General features: G+C 44.4%; 1 protein-coding gene across 1 annotated transcript in view; it reads right to left on the minus strand.

Annotated features, from left to right (window-relative positions):
• The window catches only part of Gys2 (glycogen synthase 2), a 42,353-nt gene extending 19,087 nt beyond the window's left edge, over positions 1-23,266 (minus strand). Inside the window, exons 1-11 of the mRNA XM_052172765.1 lie at positions 23,117-23,266; positions 18,104-18,285; positions 15,347-15,538; positions 13,650-13,832; positions 11,109-11,253; positions 9,709-9,826; positions 8,629-8,749; positions 5,814-5,920; positions 4,754-4,813; positions 3,634-3,712; positions 2,625-2,738 (exon numbers count right to left, since the gene is read on the minus strand). Of these exons, the coding sequence (XP_052028725.1) occupies positions 2,625-2,738; positions 3,634-3,712; positions 4,754-4,813; positions 5,814-5,920; positions 8,629-8,749; positions 9,709-9,826; positions 11,109-11,253; positions 13,650-13,832; positions 15,347-15,538; positions 18,104-18,285; positions 23,117-23,237 (1,422 nt within the window). The 5' untranslated portion in view covers positions 23,238-23,266. The remainder of the gene's footprint in view (positions 1-2,624; positions 2,739-3,633; positions 3,713-4,753; positions 4,814-5,813; positions 5,921-8,628; positions 8,750-9,708; positions 9,827-11,108; positions 11,254-13,649; positions 13,833-15,346; positions 15,539-18,103; positions 18,286-23,116) is intronic.
• Positions 23,267-23,482: the final 216 nt, after the last annotated feature.

The raw sequence follows: 23,482 nt of genomic DNA on the forward strand, positions 1-23,482 counted from the left end.
TCTGCACACTTAACCTTGCCCTCAGCCCCTCATCCGGGATCACAGGGAAGAAGCATTAGCACACACATTTTCTGCTTTCACATTAAACTAGACGCCCAATCCCTCTCCAGCCTTATTCCCCAATGAGAGTTATATTTGGCTCTCCATCTGCTGACCTCTGTCTTGTCAAATTGTTCCCAACTTGACCAGGACCCGTGACCCATGCATGAGTTAGCTGAGGGAAACGAGGCTCAGGGGAGGGAGATTTTGGAACACTAATATCCAGATTAAATTTGCCATCCCCTCTCACCCAGAGGCAGTCGCCTCCTACCACACTTTGCTTTGATTACTCAGGGCTTTCTAGTGTGCACCACAACTAAGTGTCCTATCCCAAAGGTATTCAGGACTCTGTTCAAAAAGTCTCCTGTGACCTGGTTTCGGATAGCCCTGGGGCCACTTGTATTTTGATGCTAATTCTGTTCTCCCAGGAGGAGCTGAAAATAAGGAATGAGCCAGCACTCAGGTGACTTCCTGTAAACCTTCTCCACCTTAATTTGTAAAATAAAGGATAGAGCGGGTGATTGGGCAGGAGAAGGGAAGGTGGGGCTGAGGGCTTTGGGAAAGAAGGAGGGGGAGAGAGAGAGGGGGGGGGGAGAGGGGGAGAGGGAGGAGGGAGAGAGAGGGAGGGAGAGAGAGGGAGGGAGGGAGGGGGAGAGGGGGAGAGGGAGGAGGGAGAGAGAGGGAGGGAAAGAGAGGGAGGGAGGGAGGGGGAGAGGGAGAGAGGGAGAGGGAAAGAGAGGAGAAGAGACAGAGAGGGAGAGAGGGAGAGAGAGAGAGAGAGAGAGAGAGAGAGAGAGAGAGAGAGAGAGAGAGAGAGAGAGAGAAAATGACATAGATGGGGAATCATATTAACTGAGTTGTGTTTTCTTTGCCTGGGCTTATTTGGGCTGGAGATTTACCTCAACATGACTCCAAGAGAAAAGCCACAGGTGCATGAATGCCTGTGTGCAGCGGTGTGCTGCTGTTCACAAACCAGTAAGTCTAAGCCTAAATGCCTACTTACAATGTAGAATACCATAGCTATGCGATAGTCTGGGAAAGACACAGCTATCAGGAGTTACCAACTATTCTGAAGTGGAGACTGTGCAGAACACCAGCGTGTTTAGGAAAGCTACCTGAAATGCTCACTACACATCACTGTTCAGCTGTCTACACTTAGAATGATGCCCAGATGATCCTAATACAAAGATAAATCTGGAAGGATAGCAACAGCAACGTTCCGACGGAGACTCATCAGCTGCAGCAGGTGGACTGTACCAGTGAGGGTGTTATCGGGAGGAGGTGTGGTGCCTGGGTGGGACACCATGGCAATTGGAAAGTGGCTCTGGAATTAAAGCCTACTGAGGTGACACACAGGACTTGGGAGGCAGAGGGATGCACAAGGTGCTGGCTGTACACGCGTGCAGAGCCTAGGCAGAAACCAGGCAGGGGGGATGGAGAGGTGTACCGGGAGCCCTAATTAATCTGCCAGAGGAACTGGGTTCAAGTCCCAGCACCCACATGGCAGCTCACAACCCTCTGTAGTTGCAGTTTCAGAATATCTGAATGCCTTCCTATGGCCTCCTTGGGTACCAGGAACACATGTGGTGCACACACAGATGTGCAGGCACACACCTGTACACATAAAACGATAATAAAGCATCACTCCCTATGAATATAAATTGTCATGATAAACACACCGCAGGGCCAGCAAGGTGGCTCATCAGGTACAGGTATTTATCACTAAGCTTGGCAACGTGAGTTCAGTCCCTGGAATCCAGGGACGACAATTGAGAACAGGCTCCCACAAATTGTCCTCTGACCTTTTCATGAATGTCTTAGCACATTTCATCCCCTACCCCACACACAAAATAAACATAAAATGCATAAAATAAAACAAAAAGGGCATTTTAAAATGTAACTCATGTCAGTTTGAGAATATATTTTGATCATTAAAATGTAGGTAATTTTTCTTGTGTCTACCGATAACATTGTGCAATTAAAATGAATGTTAGGATTAAAACTCAGAGTTACCCAAAACCTGAGAGTATTCTAATTACCTAAAACAAGAAGCGGAATTCATTTCTCTTTAGAAGTGTTTAACTTTTTTTTCTGGAAGATGTTAAAACAATGAAGAGCCTGTACTAAGCCAAGTACATGCTCTGTGATTCTTTTGTTTGGATGTGTGTACATGGACTATGGGGCTATGTGATTCTTTTGTTTGGATGTGTATACATGGACTATGGGGCTATGTGTTCTTTTTGGTGCCTGTGTGTGCTGATGCCCCTGCATTTGTGGGGACATGTGTGTGGAGAGCAGAGTTCAACCCTGGGTGTTGTTTCTAAAGAGCGATTCATGTTACTTTTTGAGGTAGGGTCCCCCTTTAGCTCAGAGCTTGTCAATTAGCCGGGTGGCTTGTTAGTAGGCTCTGAAGCTCTCCTGGATTTACCTGAGCACTAGATTACAAGTGAAGGCCACTAGGCCAAGCTTTTCCCACAGAGCTGGAGGGTAACCTCCAATTCTCATGCTTACACAGCAAGTACTTTACCAGCTGAGCCTGTTCTGCACGACGTTGTAACAGCGCATAGCAAACCAATCAGTTCTACCTTGACTCTGTCTGCACGATTGTTGAAAAGTCCGATTCGTCTAATGGTGCTGAGGATGGGATCCGTGGAATCATCGATCATATTGTGAGTGGTCACAGGAGGCAAAGACTGTCTCTGAAGGAGCAGAGGGAAGAAAGTGTCTGTGCTGAAAGGCATTAGTGTGACTCACTTCTGCAAAAGGCCGTTGACATTTCATGTCCCCTGTCTGTACTCAGCCTCTGAGATGATACTGGCTAACAGGACCAAGCTTTGTGTGTTTTCAAAGAGTTCCAGAACTTTCTTCTCAGACCATGAACAGAAAGCTGCTCTTCCTTGCAGAGACTGTATGAAAAGCTCTGGCATCGTGACTACTTCTGGATTTATCTAGACTGTGAAGTCACTTCAGGCAAGATGATAGTGACTCTCTGAAATCGTTTAGCAAACCACACTCTTGAGAGAGGACTCCCATGCAACATTACACTGCAAAATAGCAATTCCATTCCACTGAGAAGCGCTGGCGTTTTCTCAACTGTGGTGTGGATTATGCGCTTTTGGAGACTGTCACAAGGTTCTCTGTTATAATAGACACAGTCTTTCAACTGAATACATTGGTTCAAAGAAATTCTATAAATAGGCTCAAAGACAGACTTTATGAAAAATTTTAAAAGAATTACGTAGAAACAATATCCCATAAAAGGACATACAAAATCATTCGAGTAGATTTTTTTTTCTGGGTGTGTAAAATGGCTCAGTGATGAAAGGTTTTTACTGCCAACCTGATAATTTAAATCCCATCTCTGAGACTCACATGGTGAAAGAGAAAATATAAGTCCTTCAAGTTATCTTCTGGTTCCCACATGCCCTGTTCCACAACCACAAATATAAATAGAATGAAAAGAGAATATCTTTTTCAAATGCTCAGATTTGAAATTTCCTACATTAGCACATTTCTGTACATGAATGAAGACAATATTGCCTAGGTCGATTTTAATGATCATGGGGGATGGTGGGTACTTTAAATTTTTCTTACCTGAGTTGAAAAAATGGCTCTTTTCATAATTGTTAAGTCATCTCGATCCAAAATACTATTCATGTCAGGAATTTCTCCTCTGTGATGAAAACAATATTAAAAATAAAAATGGCTGGAACTAGTTAAGTGCTTTATAATTGTCCGGCATACAAACTTCATTTACTGTAATGATGCTATTTACTAAGGTGTTAACATAGATTTACCATCTAAATATTTATCATACATTTATCAAATTAAGTCAATACATATTTGAACTCCAAAGCTGCTTCAGTTTTTAACTGATGCATTAATGAGCTTGGCACTGAATAAGAATCTGTGTGCACATGTATCTGTGGTCTCCTGTGTACAAGATGTTTACTGATATTGTCAAATGAAAGATATAATGCTAGTATTCATCCAGCATGATATTCTCAAAGGCTGCAAATTCTATTATGTTTGGACCAAAATGCATGAAAATATCTAAATTGTGGCCTGTGAATGATGAAGCCCTAAATGTTGATGTGTATGTTGTTCTACCCACAGTGGCTCTCAGCCTTCCTGATGCTGTAATATAGTTCTTCATGCTGCAGTTTCCCCCAACCATAAATTATTTTCATTACTATTCCATAACTATACATTTGTTACTGTTATAAATCATAAAGTAAATATCTGATATTCAGTATATCTGATATGCAACCCCTGTGATGGGGTCACTCAACTCCCGAAGGGCCAAGGATTGGCACTATTAGAGGGTGTAGCCATGTTGGAGTAGATGTGGCTTTGTTGGAGTAGGTATGGCCTTGTTGGAGTAGGTGTGGTCATGTTGGAGTGGGTGTGGCCTTGTTGGAGTGGGTGTGGTCATGTTGGAGTAGGTCTGTCACTGTGGGCATGGGCTTTATGACCTCTGCTAGCAGCCTTCAGATGAAGATGTAGAGCTCTCAGCTCTACCTGTACCATGCCTGCCTGGGCACTGCCCTGCTTCTGCCTTGATAATGGACTGAACCTATAAGCCAGCCCCAATTAAATGTTGTCCTTTGTAAAACTTGCATTGGTTACAGTGTCTGTTCACAGCAGTAAAACCCTAATTTAGACAGGGTTCAAGCCCCTCCCCTCAGGCTAAGAATGGCTATTAAGCACTTACCTTAATAACCCATCATAGAGTTTCTTCCCAAACTTTTCCTTCATACAATGCACAGTGTCCCTGTTTGGCACAGAAAGATTTCTAACTCAGATGGAATCATAACTTTTTTATTCATCTGTGGGTATTTGAATGAGAATGGCCCACATAGGCTCATATGTTTGAATGCTTGGTTCCCAGTTGGTGGAACTGTTTGGGAAGGATTAGGAGGAGTGACCTTGCTACAGGAGGTGAGTCACTGGGCGTGGGCTCTGAGGTGTCAAAATGTGCATGTGATTCCTAATTAACTCTCTCTGCCTCATGCTTGTGATCAAGATGGAAGCTATCAGCTAACGAATGCTCCAAAACCATGCTTGCCTGCTGCCATGCTCCCCCACAACGATGTCCATGGACTCCAACCCTCTGCTATTGTGAACTGCCTTGGTCATGGTGTTTTGTCACAGCCATAAAAATGCAACTAAGACATCATCTGCTGTGAAGGTGCTGTTGTCTCCTTACCATTCCTTGAAGTTACAAGTCTTTTAAAATATAGTCTCTCCTAGTATTTCCCTACTGGCCAATTTAGCTTGCTTGGAAAAAAAAATCCAGGACTAAGGTTTCCACAAAACACTTGACAGCCTAGATAACTTTTTTTGCTTGAGGTAACTTGGGATGGCTGAGAGTGGGAAAGGTCAATGAATAGAGGTGTAGACAGAGCAAGTTAGTGAAATGTCTGCTGTGTGATCTGAGCTGAGTGTGGAGGAGGTCATCATGCTCATCCCCTTGCTTTGGAGATGAGCATAATGAGTACTTTCATTTTTCTCTGTGAAATATATCCAGCCCATCCTTAAAGCCCACATACAGATATGTGCTCGCTCTGTGGTTAGGAAGTTTTCCTAGTACCACCTACCACATTACAGGCATTGCATAGTCTAACACAGCAGCCAGCACCAGGAGAACAACACCATATCTATGCTGTAGTCATCAAGGAAAAAGTGAAATTCGAGGGCACAGCCCAGAAGCCACACACTTAATCAAACTCCCCTCACATGTGGCCTGGGGAGGCTGACAAATGTGAGATTACCACAGCTGTTTCCGCACCGCCTGGCCCTTCAGGGTTTCCACGTTGAAATTGTTTGTCTTGGCAGGCATGATGAAAAACACTACCACGGTGACGTTACTCTTATGCATCTGAGGAGGGTTAGAAAACACAGAGGCGTCACCTACCAAAGATCAAAACACATGGCACGTGGACCTTAAACCTGGGAAACAGTTTTCACGTGTCGTGGGAGAGAGTACGCTAGCCCGTACTCTCTGAATGAGGGTAAACGTCTTCTCTAGACTTTTCAGTTTTAATTGAAGCTGACTTCCAGTCAGGACTTGTCAGCACTGAGTATGTCCACACCTTGGCCATTTAAGATAGTTAATAATGACTACTGATATCTTTGTATTTTCCTGTGGTTAAAAAAAAAAAACACCCCCCTCAAAAAAAAAAAACCACATGGGATTTTTTTTAAAAAGTAAAACACCGTCTTTAAAAGTTCAGATTCAAGATTTAATGAGGATTTATTTCTGATTCATCTTTTTCTAACTCTTTCCAATTTACTCATATTGATTTGTTCAAATGGTTTTTTTTAAAGTGTTTCTGCTACATGTCTAGATGATCCATGTGACGCCATTTGGCTTTTAGGCTTCAAGTTGAGGGACAATCAAATGCTTCCTGCTTTAGATGTCGCAGATACTGTCCTGGGGCACTTTAAATACACAGTTGACCTCAGTCCTTAAAACACCATATATACTAGAGGTGGTCTGTCTCATTCTACTGATGCTAAGGAAGTATGGTATGTGTAATATTTTAGCTGAGTACCCCAAACATGTTAGGAACAAAAGTGATATTTAAACTGGAATGTTTTTAAACATCTGAAATCTACACTTTCTTGTTCTTTCCTATGATGCCAAAGTCTAGCGTTTCTCACAGGGCAACAACACAGATCAAGCAGCTTTGGAGTAAAAGCATCAACTCAGTTAAAACTATGAGCACATGGGTGTCCTTATTATCTGAAATGTTAAGACTATGTCCCAAGTTTGGGTCATCTTTCCATCATTTGTCTAGTCTCTGCCTTCCAAAACCTGACTGGAAATCTATAAAAGTCATAAGACATGAAGTTTGCCACAGGACCAGCCTACCCGCTATGAAAGAAATTACATAATATTTTAATCTCTCTGAGTATTATATCTTCTCTCTAACTTAATAAACATGGGTTTTGTTTCCTTCACATCTACAAGTAAAATGAACATTTAATAACTGTATGGATGGATTTATTAATAATGACCCCAAACATGAGACATGTTTGATAGTTATGAGTTACTTACAAAGCATGCTTTATGGATATATCCCAGGAAATATGAAAAAGATTATATAAGGATAATCCTTTTCACTTCAAACTTTTGGCAGATGAGATTATTACTAATCACTTTCTCACATTAAAGTTTTAGGAAATCTTTCAGGATAATTGATATAACATCTTTGCTAAAGGAGAAAAAAATATATATCAAAGCACTAAGGAGACAATAATATAGAATTCAGGAAAGCCTAGATTGTCTCATTGTCTTTTTTGTTTGTTTGTTTTAAATTAAGCATGTGCACATGGGCCCAGGACTTGAGGAGGTCAGAAGAGGACATCAGATGCCGTGAGTCCGTTGTTACAGGAGACTCTGAGCCTCCACCTGGGAGCCCAGCTCAGAAGGATAAACATGCACACTCAACCTCTGAGCCATCTCCCCAACCTGCGGTGTCTCCACTGCGACACCCTCGTATCATTTGTTCTATACTTCCATGTGATCGGATTGGAGTATAAACCAGTCACTTTAATCAATAACTATGGCATGACGCCATTGTCTACCCTGGCCTGTGTTTCTCTGCTGAATTCACTGGGAGCCTCGTTTTAAGGTCAGCTTCTGGAGCAGAGGTGGAGTGCTGTTGGAGGTAAAACCTTCCTCATGTTTCCAGATGGTAGGCCACGTCAGGGGTGAACAGTTAAGGATCTGTCAAGCTAGGGAGCTGGCATAGCTGGGGAGTGGGGAGGAATGGAACTTGCAAGCTCTGACCTGTTCTACGGAACCCTAGTGCTGGAACCTGGCTGCTTACCATGAAGAAGGGTGGTCACAAGCGTGGCCATCAGGACACCGTGTGACCACCCATTTCCTGTTCCTCTCTCTCTCTCTCTCTCTCTCTCTCTCTCTCTCTCTCTCTCTCTCTCTCTCTCTCTCTCTCTCTCCTTTCCTGACAGGGTTTCTCTGTGTAGCCTTGGCTATCCTGGAACTCGCTCTGAGGACCAGGCTGGCCTTATCTCAGAGATAGAGCTCTGCCTCTGCTCCTCCAGTGCTAGGCCCAAAGGCACGCACCACCACAGCTTATATTTGGTTTCCCGTTAGTGATACATGGCTCATGGTTTACTTGACCTTGCTGTATCTGCCTTTCCACAAACTCCCATCAAGGGAATTTGACTATTAAAATGGCTTTCTAACATATAGCATGCATAGCGTGAAATTCTGATTAAGACAAGTACTTTAAAGCATGGACAAAGATGCACATGAGTGACATGTGACTCTGATATGTAAATTGAGTGGGCGGAGTCATTTGCAGACTGATATTGTCATTTGAATGTTTTGTTACAGAGGATTGCTTCTGGGAGTCTGCTTTTTCTTTCCACCATGTGGGTCCTTGGCATGAAAATCAGACTTGGTAGCAAACAGCTTTACTGGCTGAACAGTTTCACCTGCCCAGGGTTATCATCTTAGGATGTCAAAGTCAAATGTCCTCTTGAAAGCTAGTTCTTCACACCCCACAACAGAAACCTTTTCCTAGAATCTTGTGCCACATCTCAGAGCTTTCTTACCCTTAGGAGGAAGTTGAGCCTGGATAAGGCTTCCAGGAAGATGTCTGCTCCTTTGTTTGAGAACTCATACCTCCCAGCAATGAAAAGGAATAAAGTCTTTTCAAGATCAAAGTCCAGATGACTGAAACAAAACAAAACAATTTCTGGTAAAACACAACAACAACAATAACAACAACAACAGCAGCAACAACAACAACAAAATCCACAGGAGCAAGTCTGTTCATGAAGAAGGGGGCGGGGAAAGAGAAGCATTTGTGATAATGCTTGGAAACATCTTGAAAATGAAGTGATGTGTGTGTGTGTGGTGTGTGTGTAAATGTGTGAGTGTGTGTGTGTGGTGTGTATGTGTATATGTGTGTGTATATGTGTGTGTGAGTGTGTGCGTGTGTATATGTGTGTGTGTGGTGTGTGTGCTGTGTGTGGTGTGTGTGGTGTGTATGTGTATATGTGTGTGTATATGTGTGTGTGAGTGTGTGCGTGTGTAGTGTGTGTGTATATGTGTATATGTGTGTGTACATGTGTATATGTGTGTGTGCATATGTGTTATGCATGTGTGTATATGTGTGTGTATGTGTAAATGTGTGTGTGAGTGTGTGTGGTGTGTATGTGTATATGTGTGTGTGAGTGAGTGTGTATGTGTGTGTGGTGTGTATGTGTAAATGTGTGTATGTGTGTGTACATGTGTATATGTGTGTATGCATGTGTGTATTGTATGTGCATGTGTATATATGTGTGTGTGCATGTGTGTATATGTGTGTGTGCATGTGTGTATGTGTGCGTGTGTGGTGTGTATGTGTATATGTGTGTATGTGTGTGCACATGTGTATATGTATGTGTGCATGTGTGTATATGTGTGTGTGTGTGTGTGCACGCGTGCGTGTGTTTGTAAAGGCCCTTGGAGTCCAGAAGACATCATCAGAACCACCCCTCTCCCCATGCTAGACTTACAAGTGGCTCTGAGCCACCCAGTGCTGGTGCTGGGAACCTGCTCTAGTCCTCTGCAAGGGGAGCCCATGTTCTTCACACCCAGTCCACCTCTATAGCCCTGGTGCTTTTATTTCTGAATCAAGGAAAACATACCCATAGAAATGTCCTCGAACAAAATCCTGTATTCTGGCCTTGTACATGGCGTGGAGATTTTGAAATTCATGCACTGCAGAAAACTTCTTAACATTCAAGCCATTTGGAGTCACTACATCTGGAAAAGCATAATGAAACCATGGCAACCCTTTCCTGAGTAGGAATGCTCTCTCTGTCACCTCTAACTTCAGGAGTTGTAATAAACAAAGTAATAAATAAATAAATAAATAAACAAATCCCCGAATTTAGTAGTTTCTTTAAAAGGCAATTTTCAGTTAGTGTGAGGGGGGCAAATACAATTAGTAAATGGAGTAGCAGCTGTGGTTTATTTTTTTAACACAGAAAGGAAGGGAGGGGGAAGGGAGGGAAGAGAAAGAGACAGAGTGGGGCAAGGGAAGAGAGAGGGAGAGGGAGAGGGAGGGGGAGAAGGAGAGTGAGAGTGAGAGAGAGTGGGAGAGAAAGAGGGAGAGGGAGGGAGAGAGGGAGGGGGAAAGGGAGAAGGAGAGGGAGAGAGAGTGGGAGAGAGAGAGGGAGGGGGAAAGGGAGGGGGAGAGGGAGAAGGAGAGAGAGTGGGAGAGAGAGAGGGAGAGTGAGGGAGAGAGGGAGGGGGAAAGGGAGAGGGAGGGGGAGAGGGAGGGGGAGAGGGAGGGGAGAGGGAGAGGGAGGGGGAGAGGGAGGGGGAGAGGGAGGGGGAGAGGGAGGGGGAGAGGGAGAGGGAGAGGGAGAGGGAGAGGGAGAGGGAGAGGGGTACTGTGGACTGAGAGATCAACAGAGAAATGAGGTCATTGTTAGCCAACGAGCATGAGAATGAGTCTGCGTTGCTTGGGTTCTGTCAGTTTGCTCGCATATCTGGGAAGGGAAAATCACAGTTAAGACAATCCCTCTGTAAGATCGGTCTATAGGTAACTCTGAGGTGCATTTTCTTGACCAGTGATTGACTGATGTGGGAAGGCCCCGCCCACTGTGGGTGGGGCCACCTCTGGGCTGTCCAGCAGGTAAAAGAAAGCAGGCTGAGCCTGTATGCAACATTTCTCCACGACCTCTGCTTCAGTTCCTGCCTTGAGTTCCTGCCCCGACTTCCCTGTGAGTGGTCAGGACATGTAAGCTCAAACAAACCCTTTCCTCCCCAAGTTGCTTTGGTTCTGGTGTTCATCATAGCAGACAGAGTCCGAGACAACCCCAAAACCAAGGGAAAATTGGGAAAGAAAAGGAACCCAGCCCAGCCCATCATGCTGCTACTCTTCTGTCCTCGGGCTCTTATTTTTCACTTGATTTTGTTTTGTTTGACAAAGCTTATGTATTTCTTGAAACCCCCGCTCTAGATATCCAAGTGGTATCTGACGGCGATTAAGCAAGGGTGCTGCGTGTGCGAGGGTGGCAGACCCAGCCTCGGTCATTACCTGGCTTCCTCTTCAGCATGTGCTCCGCTTCGATGGCTGTGATTTCTGACACCGTGGTGAACACGTGCGCACAGTGCACAGAAGCCCGCTCCATGCAGTAGCGGTGGTAAATCTGCCTCTCCCCCGCCTCTTTGTCTATGTCGAACTGTTGAAGACAAGCACAAGTTCCTTACACGACCCTCTCCACAAGTTGAGGTTTTCCTCAGAGCTGATTGTAGTTATAAAGACGCCATTAAAGGACTAGTGGATATTAAGCCACTTGCTAGAGTATAAAATTGGTATTTTCAAAAGCGCTGTTCGCTTCGGGTCTTACAAACGGCTATTTCATCACCTATAAAGTTTTGATATTTGTTACCATGTTTTCTTATCCTACAGTTTATAAGTGTAAGGATAATTCGAGCCTCCAAGAATTTTTACATTTTCCCATAAACAGTGAAGCATAAATAAAATTTGAAAAGGTTATTAAAACAAAAGTGGGGCTGGATAATGGCTCCTCAGTAAGATCACTGGCTGGTCTTGCAGAGTACATAGGTTTGATTCCTAGCACCCACATGGCAGCTCACAACCATCTGTAACTCCATTTCCAGAAGACCAATGTCCTCTTCTGACCTCAGAAGGCACCAGGCACACACATGGTGCACAGACACACATGCAGGCAAAACACCTACATACATAAAATTAAATATTAAAAAGATGAAAGTTTTGACCCTGAAAGTTTAGATAATTGTTATCCTACTTGATCTTCTCAGAGAGAAAAAGTTGAGTGGTTTATTTTTTTCTCAGTTACATACTCTTTCTGAGTTAACTTCAAAAATGTGTATGCTCATATTAAATAGCAAATATGTCAGATCATGGGTTCATCTGTCCTTTTGTTTTGGTTTGGTTTTGGCTTTGGTTTGGTGACTGGCAGAACAGTTCACAAGAATGAAGAGCCTGAACATGTACAGATCATACCATATCATATCATATCATATCATATCATATCATATCAAATATCTGAATATACTTGTGATATGTAACCATCATTAAAGGCATAATGATGTCACTATCACATTCAATCAAAAGGCTTGTTGTAATCTATCTGTGCACAATAATTTGTCTGTTCCTAAATAAAACTACTCATTACACACTATTAGTTGTTTTTATTGATTGTTAATCCGTGAGGCCACGAAGCAGTCCAGAGCGAAGGATTCCACTGGTGCGCGAGGATCCACGCCTGACCTTCCCAGGACACACTGCCCTGCCCTCAGTAGCCGACTATCACCATGCACGGTTTGCAGGGCTCCTTGGTTCCCTGGCTTTCTGAATCTCTGTTGACTTCACTTAAAGCCTGGATCTTAGCACGGGCTGACCTTTTTGTCTGGCAGCTCTCATTAACGCCTCTGTCTGCACATCTAGAAACTCTCAGGAGCTTCCTCTAGCATCCCAAATGTGCTTGAGACAGTCGTGTAAACTGCCCAGGCTACTGACTACCATTCACAAATGGCCATCTACGGACACACACATTCTGATTCACAGGATCCCAGAACTTTGAATGCTGGGGACGTTTCTGTAAAAACACAAATTTTCAGCTTCCTGATTTCCCTAATAGTGAAACCAAAACCTTTAAGCCCTAAACTGAGTTGATAAGTAAAAGTGAATATTAAATATTCATCTTTTTAAATGTACGGCAGTCAAATGTGTGCTTTTAATAAACTTGCTGACTTAATGTAAGAGATTCTATGGGGATGGAGAGATGGCTCAGTGATTAAAGGCATGTGCTGCTCTTGCTGAGGACCCGAGTTCAATTCCCAGGACTCACTCGAACAGTTCTCAGCAACTTACAATTCCAGCTCCAGATGTGATGCCCTTTGGCCTCCAAGGGCACTTGCACACGTGTCCCCCCCACCCCCACAGACACATGAGTAAATTAAAAGATAAAAGAAACTTACTATGCTAACCTAACTAATGGAAAACTGAAGATTTAAAACTGAATGGTTGCGGGGGGCGGGGGTGTGTTCACGGAACTGGGCAATTTGTAAAATGAACAAATGTACATCATCGGATGCCTACCTCCACGTCCAGTGCCAACTGCCCATGTGGCCCTGGAAGCACGTCACCTATGCACTGCAGAACTACAGAAAGAAGCTGAGGTGCCCGCCTCTAGTGCTCCCCAATAAACAGCTCACATCGAGGAGATAAAACTAACAGACCCCAGTAATCTAACTGCCAATCATCAGACCTCAAATTCAGGAAGGAGCTGGAGCCTATGTCTGGCCCTACACAGCATTTCTGTTCTATCATGCCCATCCGGATCTATTTTCCCAGAGAGGGAGCAGACGTCAGGTCTCCCAGCCTCTACCCTTCACTGCACTCTGAGCAAAATTAAGCTCCCCCCACCTGCAGCACCCAGGGGAAGCTGCTCCACCGTGAATTCTGATGAGATGAAAGGCCATCTCTGCCATGTGGTTGTTAGCTCAAACATAGAGATCAATATGTCTCCTCTTTGGGCTTCGGTGAGCTGAAAGGAGGAGGCTGAGGGGGGGCTGGTGAGTGTTTTACCTTGTCAAGCTGGTTGTAGAAGTCAATATTTGCTGCACAGAGGTACCGCCCAAGCAGTGTGGCATGGGTTGTGAAGACAGTGGCAATGGGGAGTTTCCTGGCACGAGAAAGGATCAGACCAGTCCCAGCCTGCCACTCATGGAACTGGGCAATGATGTGTTTACCGTCTGCATGGTCTGTCACCTGCATCAGAAGAAAAACCTTTAGAAAAGTTATTGTTGACACTTGAGCTTGGCCATTGCCCCACAGCAGGACAGATGTGAGACGTGTCAGTCCTACCTCTCTTAAAAGGGCATGAATTTGAAGCATGATATTTAGCAAGAGAAAGTAAGATTCGCTGATCTTAATCCTCCCTTTTAGGAATGGGTCATATTTATTTTTGTATCCATAGAATACATATGAGTATTATTAATGGTAAAACCTGTTATACTATTAATAATTTGAATAAGCATTCAATTGAGAGTAATATTCACTGAGTAAATGACTCAATAACAGAAGCAATGCTTTTGAAGAAATCAAGAGAATCTACTGAGTCTACCCAAGTGAGCTTCTTTAAAACTCACACACACACACACACACACACACACACACACACACACACAAATACACTCTCCTGCCGAACATGTGCACACCACTTTGTGGCCGATCTCCAATTTGGGGCCATGGCTCAGGCACCAAGACTACAGAGAGGAGTTGGTGGTGCTCACTGGTGCTACAGGACTGTGTATCTGTCACCATGACAGGCTTTTCCCAAAGTACTAACCCTTCCTCCCCTCTACCACTACCCAGAAGCCAGTGCCACCTTCTCCAGCCAGCCCTTGGTAGGTATTGAATAGGACTTCATCAGACAGATCTGTCACTCTGTCCTTAGCTGCCCTCCTCGCTGGGTTCTCATTTCTTCAGAGGTGACCTCCAGCTTAGGTGTAATGAGATCATTCGGGCAAACCCTACCCGCGTGCTTTGAGTGGTTGTGAGAATAGAGGCTGGGCTCATTTACCAAACTGTCTTCCAGGGCTCTTTCTCTGTACACCACTGGGCTATTCTACAGCCAAGACCCCTGAGCAGCTACTGAGGCCACTTCAGCCTTTAGTGTGCAGTGGAAGTGTCAAGAAGCCACTGTAAGTGCATTGCATCCATGCACACACAAACACAATGTTTCAAGTCTTGCCTGCTGTCTACAATTTATCTGCACTTTTCTCTTTTATACATATATTTTGGATTTTATCTACATAAGCAGGTAATATAGCTGAGTGGCTTTCTTTGCTTTTAATTTAATTATTTTTTTCTTACTCACTTTACATTCTACTCACTGTTTGCCTCCCACAATCCTTCCCCCATCTCCCTTCCCCTTCTCCTCTGAGCAAGCGGAAGTCCCACTGGCTGTCCCCCACCCTGGCACTGCAAGTCATTGCAGACTGGGTGCTTCCTTTCTCACTGAGGCCAGACAAGGCAGCCCTAGCTGGGTGTTTTATATACATGATTCTATTTAAATATTATAGAAGATAAATAATAATAAATATTGCTGCTCTGTTGCAAAGGTTGGCACATAGTTTAGGAATGGTAAATATTTCCTTGAAATTCCTATAAAATGCATTATGACAATCAATAAAAGCATTATCTCCAAATTCTCGGGTCACCGCTGGATCCTCAGTGCAGCGGGCTGCCCCTCTGTTCTGTCATTATGATGCAGACTGTACCTCCTTTAAGAACCAGGCAGTTAAAGACCCAAATATGAGCATGTCATTGGCTTCTCGGTCATGATGGGGGATGCCGACTCCGCACGCTTCCCAGAAGTCACCCTTCCACCTGTCCAGGTTCCATGCCGAGGAGCTGATGTCAAAAAGTACCACATAGGGACTCCCTTCTATGAGCCATCTTCCAAAATGCACCTGACATAGAAAGAAAGCACAGCCACTGTCGTATTAAGTACAACATAAGAGAAGAACGGATATTTGTGCTTAGAAGGTGTAGCCATTATTTGATGAGGGTTATGATTGGCATGTGACATGTCCTCTACAAAATTACTTCCTTGGACACTTGGCCCTAGCTAATGGTGCTCTTTGGGGAGGTTATGGAACCTTTAGGAAGTGGAGCCTCACTGTAGGAAGGCCTTGACTTTTGTTAGAGCCAGGCCTCACTTCCTGTGTTCTTTCTGCTTCCTTGGTACAAATGCAGTGTAATCAGCCAGCCTCCTGCTCCTGCTGCCATGACTGTCCTGCCTGCTGCCATGTCTTCCCTGCCCTGATAAAACACATTCCTGATGTTTCTGGGAAGACAGAGGAGCTACAAGGGATGGACAGAGAGGCTGCAGAGAGAGAAGCTCGTGGCCTGGAGAAACCACAAGGTATATGGGATAATATAGATGGGACTAGAGTAGTGTAGTGGGAGATCTGCCCAATCTAGGCTTATAGCTTGTATTGTTACTGATTGAGTTGAGATTTCTTTTACCGGATATTTGGGTTGGAAACAAAGTAGCAACATGTTTCATCAGGAACATATAATTGCAAGTCAAACAAGACCTTTCTCTCTTACTTTTTTAGAATATTTTATCACAGCCCCAAGAAAGAAACAAAGACAGAAAACAATGGCAGTCCAAATGTCACTGTTTCAATGTGAAATGTTTCCCGGAAGACAAAAACTCAAATTTTGAAAGCCTTTGGAAGCTGGTGTTATCTCTCTATATAAGATCAATTTTCTGTATATATGATCAGACCATCTTAAATGGTGACAATTTGGCTTTATTATTTTTAATTTGGACACCCTTTATTTCTTTCTCTTGTCTTATTAGTCTGGCTAGATTTTCTAGGGCTAGGTTACAGCAAATAAAATCAAATAAAATCTGCATAAGTTCCTTGTTTTATATCTTAGAAATCATTTAGCTTTTGGACATCTAGGTTCAACTGATTCAATTGATTGATTCATTCACAAATTTACAATGAAAAGCTATTAGAATGGGGCACATTTGAAGGGTATGATATCAGTCCCTAACCCCTCTTGGTTGCTTTTGCTTGAGTCTATGATTAGTGGAGAAACCAATAAGCCATGTTTCCAACACTACAATATTTCTCCTCACCACATTCCCAAAGCAACAATGACAGCTAAGCACACACTAAACCCGTGAAGCCAAAGAGATAATTCTTCTTGTGAATTGTTTCTCTGGTACTTGTCGCCACTGATTGACCCATCAAGCTAACGCACAAAAGGAGTAGGGATAACAGCTGACATTTGCCCTGAAGCCGCTGGGAGTGCCCACCCATCTGGGTGCCAGCTCCAGATTCTGCGCTTCAGTCAAGGAGGTTGTTTGAAAGGCAGGGGTCTAGATCATGTGATTTCTGCTTTCTGGTTCCTTTTAACCTTCCCTGTGATTCTGTGCTGTTCTGGGTTTAACGTCATAGCATTGGGAAGCGTTTTGTTACATAATCCAGTCTGGCTATTTGCTACCACACGGCTAGCCTGAGTGTTTTGCCTGCATATTTGTCTGTGTACTGTTTATCTGTCTGGTTCTCAAGGAGGCAAATGAAGGCTGTTTGGTCTTCTGGTACTGGCATTACAGGCTTTCCTTCACTAACTCCCTTTTGGTCAGGGCGTTTTATCATAGGAACAGGATATATTATTTTACTGTGTACAAGAGTTAGCCTCTATCTAACTTAGAGCCCACGGGCTCATGCATACTAGCCTACCATTGAACTACATCCCCAGCTCCATCACAGCAACAGAAAAGGAACTAATATAAAGAGTTTGGATGAAAGCTTGCTCTTAGTAAATTGCTGTCAATAATGTCATCAACTCTTGTGACTCTGACCTCAATTTACATAAGTTCTCAAGACTGCATCAACTGTGAATCTGCCTGGGGCTCCCATCTCCTTGTTTTGTTAGAGAATCTTGGCTTTCACGAGGTGCCTCTGTGTTGTGGGTAGCGCTGGGCTTGCTGCAGATGAGGAGTTGCCTGGTGAACCTTCTCCCCACCTTAACTTTTCAAATAAAGGCTTGAGCCAATGATTGGGCAGGAGGAAAGGGGAGGAGCTGAGAGTTTGGGGGAGGAGAAAAGGATCTCAGGGGAATTGGGAGGAGCTACCGAGGATCGACCAGAAGGGAGAGGAGCTGCAGAAAGGCTGCAGAGAGAGAAGCTCGTGGCCTGGAGAAACCGCAAGTTCTATGGGATAATATAGATGGGAATAGAGTAGTGTAGTGGGAGATCTGCCCAATCTAGGCTTGTAGTTTGTATTGTTACTGATTGAGTTGAGATTTCTTTTACCAGATAATTAGATTGGAAACAAAGTAGCAACGTGCCTCAACGTCACTCTGTCTAAGAACAAGTATTGTCTTCCTTGTAAATCCCTTCCTTGGCTAGGAGCATAGTTCTTCTCTTCTGAGCTGGTGGGAGGTGTGTGCGGTCTGCTTTCTGGTAGCAGTTTGTTTAGAGTTACAGAGGAACGGGACAGTCAGAATCTTACCTGGCAGCCATGTTTATTCATCGCATCGATGGCTTTTCTGACAGCATCGTTGGCGGGCTCACACTGTTCTACTTGAGTCTTCATATTATGCTCAAAATATGGACCTATCAGGAAGTAGTTATCGCCCCATTCGTCAGCTGTTGTTTTGGCCTTGGTCTGGATCACTGTACAGATGCCCCCAACTGTGAAGGAGAAAACTTTTTGTCCTTATTCCAGTTGACAATCCGAGAGAAGCATCACTATCTATTACTGTGCTACCAAAAGTGACAGTTTCCTTAACGTTTTTAAAGGGCAGGATCTAATATGCTTTGAGGAGCTCAACGTGAACCATTTCCAAAGCCACTCCAGGTGCATGTAAAAGTGGCAGCTGGCCGAGCAGTCATTCCAAGAACTCTTGAGAGAGGACTGGGGGAAGTAGTGTGTATCTTAAGGTGCCGTTCCCAGTTCAGAGCCAGGCAGAGGACAAACGGGCGTGGTCATGCTGCAGGTCCTCAACAGGCATCCTCCTCTGCCCACTGGATTTCTAGAATTATTGTTTACTACCCCTGCACTCCCAGCCCCGCACTGACATTGTTGCTACCACTATTAAAACATAAGGCTAGAGAAAATGCACACTCTGGACCCTAGCATGCCAACATCAAGAGCACTGTCCCAAGGAAGCAGGAAAAACAAATGCATATATGAAGATAACCACAGAGTCGTTTATAAAGCTGGAGAATCGGAAACAACTTAGACCACTTAACCAGTTGAAGGCTCAGTTTCAACCTGCTAAATGAGAATGAAGTTAGGAACATTCATGATGGCAGACAAAGAGAATTCAAAGCCAGAGAGGAAATGCACAATATAAGGGCAGGCAGCTCTCTTGAGTTTAAGGCCAGTCTCTGCATAGTGAGTTCCAGGAAAGCCAGGACTACACAAAGAAACTCCCTCTCTCTTAGCTAGTCTCCAGTGACATCTCAACCCGTGGCCACAGAGACAGTCCTGGTTACAAATCAGTGGTCACAAAACAAAAAGAGGCATGCAGACTGGGAAGGAGCCTAATGGATGGGATAAGATGACAGGGTGCGAGGGAGATGAGAGAGAGTGGGGGAGGGGAGTAAACAGAATAGACATGTATGGAATTGTCAAAGAACAAATTTAATTAATGGAAATATACACGTTAGAAAGGAGGGACGAAATGACATAACCTTCAGGAAATCCAATAGGGCTGGAGATTATCATAAGTAAAACAAACAGGATGGCATGGCAAACACTGTGTTTTCTGTCAGTTGTGGCTATTAGGTCTATCTCCGTAGAGGTAATAATTCATCAGGAGTTTCACAATCTGGTTCTGGCTGGTCTCTGATCTCTGCACAGATTCCTGTTTTCTCCCTCAGGTCTATAAACAGGGCACACTATGCATCCTGGTTTACGCACCGTGAGTCTTGGGTGTGCAGGTCTACCCACACACCTCTCTCTGGCAGGTTGCCTCCTTCACTGCGTTTGCCCCACAGTGATTCAGCACAAGCACTAGGCAGCTCTCTCTTAATGCCAGACTGGGTGGGAATTCTGCCCTGCCCACCAACACACAGTAAGTCTACAACCTTGTTCTGCCTCTATGCCCATCACCCTGGATGATAAAACGCACAGCAGTGACCCATCTTCCTGCAAGTGTGTGCATCAGAGAACTGGGATCAAGTGTGTACTGCTCAAGCCTGTTTCTCTACCCCCTAGTCTGTCCTCCCTCTAAGTGCCTGGCATTTAGTAAACACTTGGTAATCTTCATTAAATAATAGCTGGATAGTTGTAATAATAAATGGATGGATGAATAGAAAGCAACCACCTGAGGCTAGTGTGCACCTGAGGCTGGTGTGCACCTGAGGCTGGTATGCACCTGAGGCTGGTGTGCACCTGAGGTTAATGTGCACCTGAGACTGCTGTGCACCTGAGGCTGGGGTGCACCTGAGGCTGGGGTGCACTTGAGGTTAGTGTGCACCTGAGGCTGGGGTGTACAGGCAGGACAGGTTGTTTTAAGACTAATATCTAATAACTACTATTCCTTCCCTTGCTGATTCCCCAGATTTCTGTCATTCACTCAAAATCCTGGCACTGGAAAATTGTTTTGCTTCCCTCAGACATCTTTTGTAGGACCCGAGAGATGGCTCAGGGGTTAAAACCTCTCCTTGCTCTTGCAGAAGACACACTCATTTCCCAGCACCCACGTGCTCACAACCGCCTGCAGCTCCACTTACCGGGGTTCAGATGCCCTCTTCTGGCCTGCGTGGACACTCCATGCCCACAGGACAGAGATGGACACGCAGGCAAGCACTCATACATAAGCAATTTAGCAATAAAATGAAACCTGTTTGTAAAACTCTCAGTTCTTGGACATGAACACACTTCCTTGCTTGCCTCAGGCCGTCACAGGATTGCAGAGGACACTATGCACTCTTTATTCATGAAGCACGTGACATTTAGATAGACTGATTTTTTGTTTTGCTTTGTTTTTCCTTAAAGCTTCAAAAATCTGTGATGCTTTTCCATAAGTCAAGGTTAAAACTTTCTTAGAGAGTGGCTCTTTTAGTATTTAGTTGTTATATGTATTTAGTTTTTACGTGTTTAGTTGTTATTTAGTTGTTATATGTATTCTCACCAGAGGAAATGTTCTCCCCATCTTTGCCATGTGTGGGGTCACCAGGTCCCCCCACGTGTCCTCTCAGCTATGAGGCAGGGGAGGCTGGTTTGTAAGCTCTAAGATGCCTCATGTTGCACCCACAAACTGACAGGACTACAGACTCAGGTTAGATTTTTAAAAGGAGCTATAGTAGCAATGACTCATGAGGGATGGCTAGACTCATTATCTAAATAAAACTTAGATTGAAAGTATTAAATTTACCCCCAGGAGATCAGCACAAATAGATAACATTTTAAAAGTCAATTGACAGGTGATGAGAGATGGCTCATGAGGGAAAAGCATTTGCTACCCTCCTTGGATACAACCCCAGCTCTCCCACGGCAGCTCCCAAGCCTCTGTAGCTCCAGGTCCAAGAGGCTGGGCACCCTCTTCTAATCTTTTCTGCGCAGTTGCACCTACATACATGCAGACAGATCATTCATACATATAAACAAAATAAACCATTTTTTAAAATAAAAAAGCCAAATGAGCATGTTCTATATGCCACGGACTTCTCTAGAGCCAAGGCATGTCACCAGGCATGCCACCAACACGTAAGAACAGCTGGACTCAGATTTTCATGAGTGAGCCCTTCTAATGCCCATTTATGTTTGTCCGATGGAGAGAAGAGAAGGAAGAGGGGTCACGCTGGAGTCAAGGGCTTGTGCATGGGTCTTCAGGACGGATTCCCAGCGTTATCCCGCCCCGGCCTTTCCCCTCCAAAAGCTCTGTCCAGGACTTCCTGTGTACTCTATAGAGAAAACCTTTCCCTCCAGGGAGACTCTGGGACTCCTGTGTAGTAGTGGCGTGCCTGTTCCCAAGAGCCCTGGCCTTATTTGGAAGCTGTAGAGACAAAATTGGTGAGTAGAAAGGAGCTCCCCTCCTCTGTGCTAAGGCCCTGTCCTCTCTGCTCCTCTGTCAGTACAGAGGACAGAGTTCATCCTTAGGCCTGCGTCTGTGGGCTTCTAAGCAGAGGAGCCCACCCCACCACTGGCTTTTCTTTTGCATATTTCTTAAATGTGTACTGGGGAACTTTGAACAGGCAGCATAAGGTGGAAAATAGGACAGAGTTCAAATACAATCCTGCATATGCCTGTGTACCCATGATGCACGTGGTACACGTGTGGGTACTTGTTCCTGTGGGTGCACGTGCGAGACATACGCACATACACATACAGGCCAGAGGTCACCCAAGTCCTGTTGACTTTGCTTTGTGAAACAGGGTCTCTCACTTGCCTGGAGTTCACCCATTGTGCTGAGCTGGCTGGCCAGTCAGCCTCTGGGGCCCACCTGCACCTCCACAGCCAATGGGACAACAGGCATCTGCTCCACACCCAGCTTTTTCACGTGGGTTCTAAGGATGGGTTCTAACCCAGGTCCTTATGTCTGTCAGACAAGCATTTCACTGACTGATTTATCTCCTCAGCCTCGGCTAATATAATTGCAACTCTGGCGTTATGCTGACTCTCAACAGGTACGAGGAAGAAATAGAAACCTCCCCCTTTCTCAGCTCCCGTCTTTAAACTGCGAAGGTCATTACTACCATTCATCCAGTCTCTCTGACTGGCTTTGTACGATCTTGGAGAATTCAGCCTTTGAAACCTATTCACCTGTTAATATTCCCTTGAGAGTTTTGATCCAGGCATGAGGGCACACGCTTTTAATCCCAGCACTTGAATCTGTGAGTTTCCAGACCAACCCTAACTAAACTGTGAGCTCATGTGTCAACATCCTTAAACTAGAAGATATGGATCTACAAGAATCAATTTTCATGTAGCCTTATAAATACCTCTATTAGGAAGATCACTTAGGTTGCCTTATCCTTCATTTTTAAAAAAGCATTTTCTGTATATGCATAGCACTGGAGAAAGGTTAATTTTAATCTTTCTCAGTAGAACATAATTTAAATGAAATGCTAACTATAGTCCTATCTTGAATTCTTAGAAGCATTTATTGAATTTTTCATATAACCACTAATAACATCAAGAGGTAACATTTCTGATTAATCCTGACCAAATACAACTTTTCCTCTAATAAAAGATTTCTTTAATTACTTTTTATTCATAAGGAAAATGCTCAGACAAAACAATAACTTTTAAATTCCTATTTTGCCATGACATTGATTTACATTTCTAACATTAACATATATAGTCAGCTACTCACACCCTTTTGGATTCTCTTCCTCTTCGCCCCACACATAGGTTCATGTTTTCATTGCCTGTTGGAAAGAGTTCTACTACCTACAGACATCTTCAGAGCCTATGCTGCCCCACTACCCTTCAGGACCACTGGAGTCCCCTGTGGCTCCTAATCCTATTCCTCTATCCCCACACATGGCCAGTGTTACAAGTGGTACAAACCTTTGTTGGTCACCTCCCAAGAAACTTCAAAAAGCAGTAAGTCTTCCACAGGGAGTCTTTCAGCTTCCCACACAGGGAGCCCACCAAGGGACGTCACCGACAAGGAGCGGCCCCTGAGCATTCTTCTTCCAGCTGTCTGGTGCCTTTGGGGACCCGATTCAGCTGACTGCAGTCAGCCCTGAGCATAAGCTGAGGAGTGTCAGCCTTGGGATCTCCTCTGCAGGGTGAACCAGCAGCGTGAGGTCACATGAACTCACAGCTGGACAATGCGTGCCTAGCTCCCTGCTGCCTTTCAGGGCAGGGCTGGAGAGGGCAGTGCCTCACAGTTATAATCCACACAGACAACCCCCCCCACCCCCAAAAAAA

The sequence above is a fragment of the Apodemus sylvaticus genome, chromosome 2, assembly GCF_947179515.1.
Source record: "Apodemus sylvaticus chromosome 2, mApoSyl1.1, whole genome shotgun sequence".
NCBI classification, from domain to species: Eukaryota; Metazoa; Chordata; class Mammalia; order Rodentia; family Muridae; genus Apodemus; species Apodemus sylvaticus.